The sequence below is a fragment of the Lutra lutra genome, chromosome 2, assembly GCF_902655055.1.
Source record: "Lutra lutra chromosome 2, mLutLut1.2, whole genome shotgun sequence".
NCBI classification, from domain to species: Eukaryota; Metazoa; Chordata; class Mammalia; order Carnivora; family Mustelidae; genus Lutra; species Lutra lutra.
This window is the reverse complement of record NC_062279.1, coordinates 187,201,113-187,212,552: the sequence shown is the minus strand read 5'-3', so window position 1 is coordinate 187,212,552 and position 11,440 is coordinate 187,201,113. Positions and strand designations below refer to the sequence as shown.

Below are 11,440 nucleotides of genomic sequence, written 5' to 3'. Positions count from 1 at the left end.
TCGGGCTCTCTGCTCGACGGGGAGCCTGCTTCCCCCTCTCTCTCTGCCTGCCTCTCTGCCTACTTGTGATCTCTGTCAAATAAATAAAATCTTTAAAAAAAAAAAACCTGGTTGAAAAGTATACGGATTTTTTTGTTGTTGTTGTTGTTAAACTGCTCTCAATATATTTCACAATCTAAATTATCTTAACGCAATGAACTGGCTTTCATCAGGATCTACTGTTCAGATAGGCTTGTAAACAACTGTGAATGACAGGCTGGTTCCAGGTTTGAGTGAGTAATATGTTTTTAAGGTGAGCAGTTTACAAGCAGCCTTGAAAATGCTGTGCTTAGTAATTTTAAAAATGTTTACTCCTCGGCTTGTTTATAAACACATATGAACACGAAGTTATATTGTAACACATATGAAACCAAAGTTGTCACTGAAGTTACAACTCGGTTCTCTTCAGTTCCAGCAGATTAGTTCTGAAGCTTTGTGGGAAGGGCAAGAAAGAATTCTAGATAGTCAGCTTAAAAAATTCTTAGGTATACCAACCAGGAAGTCCTTTATAAAATGCCGAAACCCAAAACACCTTAATCTATACACACTGAGGGAATATTTTATTTTAAAATGTACCACAGTGAATCGATGTATCCATACTGGTTTTTATAAATGTACACACACACACTCACACAAAGTATATGTCCTTGATTAAAGACCTGTCCAAAAGAAATAATTACTAGAAAATTAATGTAAATGTTTATACTTCATTTGACAATTATGACTTATTTAAATTGAGGTTTCAGTTGCTTAGTAATGACTGGTAATAACAATGGCTAGTTATTCCAATGACTAAATAGAGAAATACAAATTTCACTGTTGGTGCCTTACTTGGGTTAAAATTTTTATCAATGGATAACTTTCACCAAAATTCTGGCTCAATCAACCTAAAAATGATTATCCTTCACCACAGAAATTTAATGGAATCCTAAATAACAGCTTACAAACAATTACCCCTGTAATGGGGTATATATTCAGAAGGAATAAGTCATCACTCTTACCAAAATATTCTTTAAGCTCAAAAAGTATTATGTCAGGATAAGTCATTCATATGTAAGAGGGTCTCTTGTTTAGATGTTACTGCAGATTCTGATTAGGCAGCACCACATTTCTTACTCTTGTAATGGAGGAAAGCCTTTTAACCTTTAAACCTTTGAAGAAGTTCAATAGATATGTTCAGAGTCAAACACAGCAGCACTTTATTAACAAGGATGAAGTAATATCACAAGGAAATACTCAAAGTCTAAATTCAATGCTATCTTGGGCAGCACAAAATGAATACTAACAAGGGTGGCATCCCAGTGTGCCTGTCTCACAGCTGTTCAGTGGGAAAGTGGCTTGTAAGCAAGGAAGACCAGAGAAACACTGACACCACACTGACTGTACAATACTTCATTACTTTGAGAAGGGTAATGAATAGTTGTACCCCAAATGACAAAGGCAAATCATTTTAGTATCTATTAACTGGGCCAAAAAGTTCTGTTAGGTTGCCCATTGGAACTCTGGAGGATTTCCTCTCTACCTAGAAGTCACTGTTCATGCTCCTAACAGGGCCATTAAATCTCTCTATCTGAGACACTCCAACCTATCTAACCTCAGAACGCTGGGTCTTAGGGGTCAACTTCCTGCAACGCTGATACATTTTCCTTGAGTTCTTTAATGGGGCTAATGTCAGCATAATGTCATCATAATCTGAAAACAATACGGGGTGCAAAGGAGTCCTAATTTATATACGTGTGTGTATATGAACATACACACACATTTCATTACTATGTATTTAGTATGTATATATTGTTTCCCATACTCCAGGATCACATAACAGAGAATATATGGTTAAAACTGATCAAGACATTTACTTCAGTTTTTTGGTTGTCATTCATGTAATGAAGTGAAGAACACCAGTGTATTAGTAAGGTCCCTTTTTATCACATGATATTTCTAAGCAGATACTTGGAATGCTCAGAAGATTCCACTTTCAGTCTCCTAAGGCCTCCTAAGACATAATTTAAAGTGGGATTTGATAGGAAAAAGTATCTTCAGGCTCCAGTTGAAACAGAAGTAGCTTCTGTTTAAATCCTAGGAAACTCTGGATAACATGCCTTGTTTGTGAAACTAAAAAAACACCAGATCACAGCGCACAAAGAGAAAAAATGCAACAGAGATCAAGGTAGGAAAATGCCCAATTACTTTGAGTCCTTATCATCTGTGCAAAGCTAGGTGGTACAAGTAGGCCACGTCTGACTAGGCAGAGTTTGTGCAAGATATTTTCCTGTGTGATACACAAGAAAATCATTTCATGAAAATGTGGGGATGGGAGAGGGAGTAGCTCTGTGCTTCTTGCTGTGTTACCTTTATTATGTTCCTAGTGTCAGTGAGACTAAAATAGCCTGCAAAGAATGTTCTCATCACCAGCCACCTTTTCCACTTTCTTCTTTTTCTGTGCGTTTCTTTTTTGTTGCCGGAGCCCCTGCAGGTTTCTGGTGTCTTGGGGTTATGATATTACTTGTAGCTGCTGATGCTGTTGCTGCGCTGCCAGGTCTTGGGGAGGTTGGTGGGCTGCTCACAGTTTTACTGGCATCCCTGAAATCATCAGATCAGGAGAGTGCTGGTCATTCATATATTCAACAAAGGAAAGGACTATAAAACGTATGTATGGGATTTTACTTTCTACTCCTAACTACCTCCCCACACATATTCTACTTATTTTAAAGAGGGCTCCCCAACTTCCTATCCATTTTTCTTGGAATACAATATTTACTGCTTTATAGTTAAAGTAATATATGGTTCATGCCAATTTTTAGAAAGCATAGGAAAAAAGAAAAACATTTAAAGGACTCATAACCTTGCAATGTAAGAATAACTTGTTTAGTAACAAATTTAAATTTCTAGTCCTCTATTTATATTATCTTGTTGTTCTTTATACTCAATTAGTGTGAAGGACTCAGTGAATTAAGCTTCCTTTGAAGATACTGGAATCCTAACATTTATGATACAATTCTATAATCCTATATTTACTATATAATCAAACCAGAAACACCACCTTTTCTTTCCTTTACATATGCGTACTGGCAAAACACTTATTAAAGATAACTGTGTTCCTTATACTTAAAATATATCTTAAAAATTCTTACTAATGATACTGAGTCCATCTGAGAAAGAATCAACCTATGCTCTGAGTGATTTCTGAGGAGCAATGACTTACAGTTCAGATGAAGCTCCTGCAGTTGCTCCCTGGGTCCCTTTTCCAATCTGATCCTTCTTTTTACCCTTCTTTTCTTCCCCGGTAGTAAGAACGTTCTCGCATTGGTAGCCATCTTTCTGGGTCTGGGGTCACCTTTGGGTCATAATTCTTAGGCAATTTTCCTGTGTAATAAGTGATAAAGAAATAAGGTATGTCCACAAGGTTTTCAAGTTGGTTGCTTAAAGAATGTGTCCAGGCCTGGGAATAAATAACATTAAAACTGAAATAAGTTCATCTGAGAAAAAGTTTTATTTGTATAATCTAGCCAGGGAAAAGACCTTATTAAGCATGACACAAATTTCCATCAAAGAAAGGACTTTACATATGTATCTATTAAAAAATATTTTTTTAAAGTTTCATTTATTTTTTAAATAATTTCTATACCTAATGTGAGGCCCAAACTCACAACCCTAATATCAAGAGTTCTGACTGAGCCAGACAAGTGCCTCTATATAAAAATATTTAATTCATTTGGTAAGAGATACATTTTTAACAGAAATAACAAAAAAATTTGCATTATATAGAGAGTGGACCGACATTCTTAATACAGAAAGAGGTCTTAATAATCAATAGATAAATCATGCAAAGAAAAATGGGCACTGCCTATAATTTGGGTAAGGCCAGGAGAAACTAAAATCCGTAATCATGTGAAAAAATACTACCGCACTAATATAAATGAAAAGATAGCAAAATTCTATCAAACTAACAAATATAAAAGGCAGTAACATACCAGTGTTGAGAGACAGTAAAAAATACTCAAACACTACGGCAGAAGTGTACAACGGTTATAGCCTTTGTAGAGACATTTAATTTGGCAGTACTAGTCAAAATTTATACTTCTAGAAATTTATCCTGCAGCTACCCATTAGACACAAAGTTATGTGCAAGAATATGGGGGCACCTTGGTGACTCAGTCGGTTGAGCATCCAACTCTTGATGTTGGCTCAGGTCATGATCTCAGGATCGTGGGACTGAACCTGTTGGGCTCCACGCAGAGTGGGGAGTCTCCTTTTCTCTCTGCCCTCCACCCCCGCTTGCACTCTCTCTAAAATAAATAAATCTAAAAAAAGGAATATTCTCTATGGTATTCTTTAAAATAGTAAACTAACTTGGGGCACCTGGGTGGCTCAGTTGTTAAGCATCTACCTTTGGCTCAGGTCATTATTTCAGGGTCCTGGGATCGAGTTCCATCTCTGGATCCTTGCTCAGCAGGGAGCCTGCTTCTCCCTCTCCCACTCCCCCTGCTTGTGTTCCCTCTCTCACTGTCTCTCTCTGTCAAATAAATAAATAAAATCTTAAAATAAATTGTCTATCAATAGGAGAATTATTAAATAAACTACAGTATGCCCATATGCCCATACTCAAAGAAGCTATAGCTATGGGGACACCTGGGTGGCTCAGTTGGTTAAACATCTGCCTTCGGCTCAGGTCACTATCCCAGGGTCCTAGGACTGAATCCCACATCAGGCTCCTGGCTCAGATGGGATCTTGCTTCTCCCTCTGCCTGCTGCTCCCACTGCTTGCACATGTTCTCTCTCACCTTCCCTGTCCCCAACAAATAAAAAATCTTAAAAAAAAAAAAAAAAATTAGAAGCTATAGCTATGGGTTAAAAAGTACATTTACATTTAATAATTTGGAGAAATGTCTGCACAATACACTCTAAAGTAGAAGATTAAAACAAATTATCCTGATGACATTGTTCATATCAATTTTGTAAAAATTTTTATTGACTGAGCATGTAAATGTATAATAATATATGTTTCTATATACAAAAAAGTTAAATTGTAATTATCTCTGGGAGTATGAATTTTGGGGGAATTTTCCATGCTTTATTGCCATTGTTTGTTTGTTTTTAAGATTTTATTTATTTATTTGACAGAGAGCGAGATCACAAGTAGGCAGAGAGGCAGGTAGAGAGAGGGGGAAGCAGGCTCCCTGCTGAGCAGACAGCCCGATATGGGGCTCAATCCCAGGACCCTGAGATCATGACCCGGGCCAAAGGCAGAGGCTTAACCATTGAGCCACCCAGGTGCCCCGCTTTATTGCCATTGTATAATGAAGTTTTATTTGAAGTTTTATTTGTTTATTTGTTTTTAGAATGAGCATATATCGCTTTTAAGTTTTAAAAAATACCCATCTGGAAACCATAAAAAATAGAAAAAAAAGTAAAACTGCAGGTTATTACTACCTGTAATTATCAGTTGTTCCCTTGCAATATTACTAATACATAAAACAAATACTTAGAATTTGACTCAATCTCAGGTTTGTTGTGTTCGAGTCCCATATTGGGCATGGAGCCTAACTAAAAATAAACTAAAGAAAGAAGGAAAGAAGGAAAGACAGACAGAATGAATCTGATTTATAGCAGAGATTTCCCAGACTCAGGAACAGGTAGATGGCTCCAGGGATAACTTCTGACTAGTTGAAGCCAAACATAATAATTCTACCTACTCTTGCCAGGAATTAAAAACACAGCCTAAACCAATCAATGCATGTCATTCCCCTGGTTAATGGTTCAGGCTTGGACACTGACCTATGTTGGCCCATGAGATTAATCAGAAAGACATCACAACTGCAGAAAGGCCCTCTCTGAACTGCTGGATATAAGTGACAAGCCCTGGGGGTGCCTGGGTGGCGCAGTCAGTTGAGCATCCAACTTTTGGTTTCGATCTTAGGGTCATGAGACTGAGCCTTGTGTTGCGCTCCACACTCAGCATGGAGTCTGCCTGGGACTCTCTTTCCCTCGCCCTCTGCCCCTGCCCTCCCCCACCCCCGTATGTACTCTTTAAAATAAATCTTTAAAAACAAACAAACAAACAAAAAACAACAAGCCCCGACTGTTGCTAACAAACATATGACTCTAATGGGATTCAGTTTTGTACACAGACAAATAAAGAGATACAACTTCCAGATCAGTAAAGCTTTCCTATACATAGCCATTTTCATAAATAGCCAGTCTGATGGAGTTCAGTTTGTAGCTGAAAGCAGCCTAAAGAATAAAGGGCTTACTATGTACAAGGCATCATTCTGAGATCTTTACATGTGGTATCTCATTTAATCCCATGAGGTATAAAATTGTCACATTCCATTTTATAGATGAAAAATTCGGGCAGGTACGTTAAGTAATTTGTTTAGTCACAACAAAAGAGCAATGTTAACTACAGCAACAATCTGAATTCAGGCAATCAAACTCTCTAGAGCTGTAGTTTTTTTAAAAAATTAAATATTAGCTATAGTCAAGATAAGCATCACTGTTCAAAGACAGTAGAGAGAACGGTATTTTTGTCCGAAGACTTTTATACTGGGCTAAACTCAAGCTTTTATCCTGTAAAAGCTAAAGATAAAAAAGAAAAAATCCTTACCCTTCTTTTTTTTCTTCTTCTTTTTCAAATCTCCCTGTCTACAAAGAGAAGAAAAATCATTACCATTGTCGTGATAAAATAATTACACAGCATTAAACATGTGCAGAAGAGTGAGTGGGTACTTTATCCTTAGGCATTTAAGATTTGGCTGTCTCACCAAAAATTAGCTAGCTGGGATATTAACACCGGTTAAGTTTATTTTATTTATTTATAAAAGGATTTTATTTATTTGACAGAGACAGAGACAGCGAGAGAGGGAGCACAAGCAGGGGGAGTGGGAGAGGGAAAAGCAGGCTTCCCATTGAGCAGGGAGCCCGATACGGGGCTCGATCCCAGGACACTGAGGTTATCACCTGAGCGGAAGGCAGACGCTTAACAACTAAGCCACTCAGACACCCCAATACTGGTTGAGTTTAATCAAGCTTCACACACTGTAGTTTTTGGAAAATGGTTTTAAATAGAGGATTAGCAAGGTTTTCAGAAAACAGGTATCATTTATACTGCCATACATTAAGTCTATACAAAAAGAGAAGAAATCTGCATAAACATGAAAATCTATAACACTACTTTAAGTTACATGTTTGGCAAAACTAGAGAACAAATAACTAAACTCTTAGGCAAAAGAACATGTATGGTATCATACATGCAGAGACTACCCCTGGGAGGGTATGTAAGACAAGTAACATTGGTTGTGATCTTGGAGAGAGGAGAGCACACAGGGATGGGAAGAAGCTTTTACTTTCTGTTTTTATCTTCCAAATCTTAAACCTGGTGAGTTTGCTGAATCTTTAAAAATCTTTATTAGGGGAGCGCCTGGGTGGCTCAGTGAGTTAGAGCCTCTGCCTTCGGCTCAAGTCATGATCCCAGAGTCCTGGGATCGAGCAGGAAGCCTGCTTCCCTCCCCGGACTCTCTCTCTGCCTACTTGTGATCTCTGTCAAATAAATAAAATCTTAAAAAAAAAAAAGTCTTTATTAGGTACACTTAAGAAAGGGGGAGGCGCCTGGGTGGCTCAGTGATTAGGCGTCTGCCTTAGGCTCAGGTCATGATGTCATGGGATGGAGCCCATCAGACTCCCTGCTGGGCGGGAAGCCTGCTTCTCCCTCTCCCACTCCCTCTCTCTCTGTCAAATAAATAAATAAAATAAAAATCTAAAAAAAAAAAAAAAAAAAAAAGAAACAAAACCAAAAACGGAAGGGGTGCTGAAAGAAGCACAAGAAATTAAAAAAAAAAAAAAAAAAACCCACTTCAGAAAAATTAAGTACTCTGACAGCTGTAAGAGGAAGACATAAAAATATCTCTGTACATAATCATATGTGATATGCCTCTATGGCCTATGGGAACCATGAAACAGTGAACTAAAAAGATGAGACAGCAACAATTTCTGCCCAGAATTCATTCAATCAAGCCATTCAATTGTGGAAATTCTTTCAGGGTATCCTGAAGAATAAGAAATTCAACACACAGTGTTGTACTTTAAAAAAAAGACCTTCATCTCTCACCCAGACTATCTAACAGCCTTCTAAACTGTCTCTCTACAAATCACTCAAATCACTCTCCAGCCATACCTGCAATTTCCCAAAGGTTCTCTGCCATTTGTTATTTGCCTTTGCTCACACTTGGCCTAATTCATCCTCCTCAAGAGTCAACACAATCATCTCTTCCATGAGGTGATTTCCTAACCCCCGACCGTCCCCAGGAAGGACTATACCATCTCCTCCCCCGACCCCAGGGTACTCCTCTATGCCCTGCACAATCACAGAACATAAACCTTTATTGCAATTACTGCAATATTTTCTTCTGCTAGACTTAGGTTCTTTGAAGGGCAAGGACCATAAACTTATTTTTTGTCAACAACATAGTGTATCTTCAAAAGAAACTAAACCTTTGGGGTACCTGGCTGGCTCCATCAGTAGAGCACGTAACTCATGATCTCAGGGTTGTGAGTTCAAGCCCCATGTGGGATATAGAGATTACTTAAAAAATAAAATCTTAGGGGCGCCTGGGTGGCTCAGTGGGTTAAGCCTCTGCCTTCGGCTCAGGTCATGATCCCAGGGTCCTGGGATCGAGCCCCGTATTGGACTCTCTGCTCAGCAGGGAGCCTGCTTCCCCTTCTCTCTCTCTGTCTGCCTCTCTGCATACTTGTGATCTCTATCAAATAAATAAATAAAATCTTTTAAAAAAATAAAATAAAATCTTAAAAAGAAAAACAAAACTAAACTTTTTTATCGAAAAGTTAGCATAAAAGCCTTTAATAATGCCTAATGAAAATAACGTGATGAAATTTAAAAGCCTTAATAATTGTCTAAGGAAAAGGAGAGGATTAAAGGACTAGAAAAGAACTATATTCTTACTAATTATTCAACTTTGAAAGAGGAAAAATAAATACTGAAATTAAATAGGGGGCACCGGGTGGCTCAGTCAGTTAGGCAACCACCTGAGCATGGATGGATGGGGGAGGGAGGGGGAGAGAGGGAGAAAGAGAGAGAGAGAAAGAACGAAAGAGAGAGAGAGAGAGAGAGGGAGGGAGGGAGAAGGAGGGAGGAAGAAAATGTTTAAATAGGCATTATTTGAAAATTCCCTTAAGATTTGGCTTGAATTTTTCATTTTGGGGTTCTTTATAAAGTTTGAGATGGGACTCATATGATGAAATGGAATTTGGGACAAGGTAGTATTTCTGAGACTCCAGTTCCTAATTTTAGTTTTAAAAATTATGAGCGGGATGCCTGGGTGGCTCACTATTTAAGCATCTGCCTTCGCCTTGGGTTGTGATCCCGAGGTGTGGGACCAAGTCTGGCTCCTTACTCAGCAGGAAGCCTGCTTCTCCCTCTGCCTGCAGCAACCCCTGCTTGTGCTTGCTAGTCCTCTCTCTGATAAATAAATAAAATCTAAAAAAAAATTTTTTTTTTGATCTATTATGAGGATGACAATGCTTTTTTACCAGAGTTCATAATGAAGTTACTCATATAGTGTTGCTGATGTATTTTTAAGTTAGGAAAAAATTTACATTTCAAACAGCACTCAGAAAAAGAGAAAACAGGGATGCCTGAGTGGCTGTCATTAACCATCTGCCTTCAGCTCAGGTTAGGGTTAGATCTCAGTGTCCTGGGATCAAGCCCCACATCAGGCTCGCTGCTCAGCAGGTAGTCTGCTTCTCCCTTACACTCTGGCCTCACCCACCACCATTTGTGCTCTCTCTAGCACCCTCTCTCTCAATAAATTAAAAAAAAAAAAAAAAAAATTTTTTTTTTTTTTTAAAAGGAGAAAACTGAAAAACCATGAAAGCCACAAATTTGGGGAAGGGTTATATCTCTTCCATTCTCTATTCATCCCAAGTCTCTATTCATGGAATCTTAAACATTTCACTATAGGCCTCACTTTGTTTCTGAGATGGCCAGTGGGAGAATAATCAGATTTGACTTTTTAAAAGTTAATGAAGCTAGCTAATCTTTCCTCCAAATCAGCAAAATAAACCTCATCTGAACTGAGTATAGAATTACTAAATGATGTGCTAAATACACATAAAAAATTTACAGATAAAGTAGGGGACAACCAGCTAATGGAATACTATGCATAAAAAGAATGAAATATGTCTATATTAAGAATATGGAGAAGGGACACCTGCGTGGCTCAGTTAAATGTCTGACTTGGGCTCAGGTCATTATCTCAGGTCCAAGGACTGAGCCCCACCTTGGGCTCCCTGCTTCTCCTCTGCCCCTCACCCCTGCTCATGCTCTCTTTCTCTCAAGCAAATAAATAAAATCTTAAAAAAAGAAAAAAAGAACATGGAGGAATCTCCACAACTTAGTAAATGAAAGCAAGGTGGAAAACAGTAACTACAATGTAATCCCCTTCTGTAAAAAAAACGATAAATAAATTAAAAAATCCAAGGAAAATATTTCTAAATCACCTTTGTGTGTAAACACAAAGAAGATCCTGAAGGATATACACTCAATACAAAAGGTTCATTTTGGGGTGTGATGGGGGGAAGTGATAAACAGAACGAGGACTAAGAATTGGGCATAGCAAAAAAGAGGGTAAAAAGAAACAAGAGGGACTTAACCTTTATTCTCGAGGAATTTTCAGAGAATGCATTTTTCATTCCTAAAGTAATTTAAAGTCCACACTAGTGAAGGTTACAACAAAAACATTACCCTTGCTCCTTTGGTTGACTATCTCCGGCAACTTTTCCACCCTTTTTCCGAATGTAAGTAGCACCAGGAGAATTTTCAAGAGCCTCCACATCTACTTTTAGAGACATGCTATCTGACGAGGGCAGGTGTTTACTAAGGCTGGAATCAAACAGGAGTTCAGGAACACAATGTATACACATATATATGTCTGCCAAAAGAAAAAGTCTTTTTTTTTAAAATATCCTTTCTCAAAAGTGAAAAAAAAAGTGTCCTCAAATCTTCTATAGAATAACAAATTAGGGGCGCCTGGGTGGCTCAGTCCATTAAGCATCTGCCTTTGGTTCAGGTCATGATCCCAAAGTTATGGAACTGAACCCTTAATTTGGCTCCCTGCTCAGCAGGGAGTCTGCTTCTCCCTATGTCCCTCACCTCCGCTCATGCTGTCTCTCTCTCAAATAATAAAATTAAAAAAATAAATAACAAATCAGTTGATAAGTTCAATTATACATTACATACCCTGAAAAAATAAGTCATGATCTAAACATCTATTCATTAACTCAGTGCTGTACTTCAAGATGGGGTTTAATAAAGTCTCTATTCCAAAACAACTACCAAACATAGATTTGCTCGCTACAAAGGTCTGACTTGTGGCTACTTCCATGACTC

The 11,440-nt window shown here is 38.1% G+C and overlaps 1 protein-coding gene across 1 annotated transcript in view; it reads right to left on the bottom strand.

Annotated features, from left to right (window-relative positions):
• Nucleotides 1-1,214: 1,214 nt before the first annotated feature.
• SRP72 (signal recognition particle 72) overlaps nucleotides 1,215-11,440 on the bottom strand; it is a 30,837-nt gene continuing 20,611 nt past the window's right edge. The window contains 5 exon segments of the mRNA XM_047719379.1: nucleotides 1,215-2,619; nucleotides 3,242-3,312; nucleotides 3,314-3,402; nucleotides 6,644-6,681; nucleotides 10,796-10,933. Coding sequence (XP_047575335.1) covers nucleotides 2,445-2,619; nucleotides 3,242-3,312; nucleotides 3,314-3,402; nucleotides 6,644-6,681; nucleotides 10,796-10,933 — 511 coding nt within the window. The 3' untranslated portion in view covers nucleotides 1,215-2,444.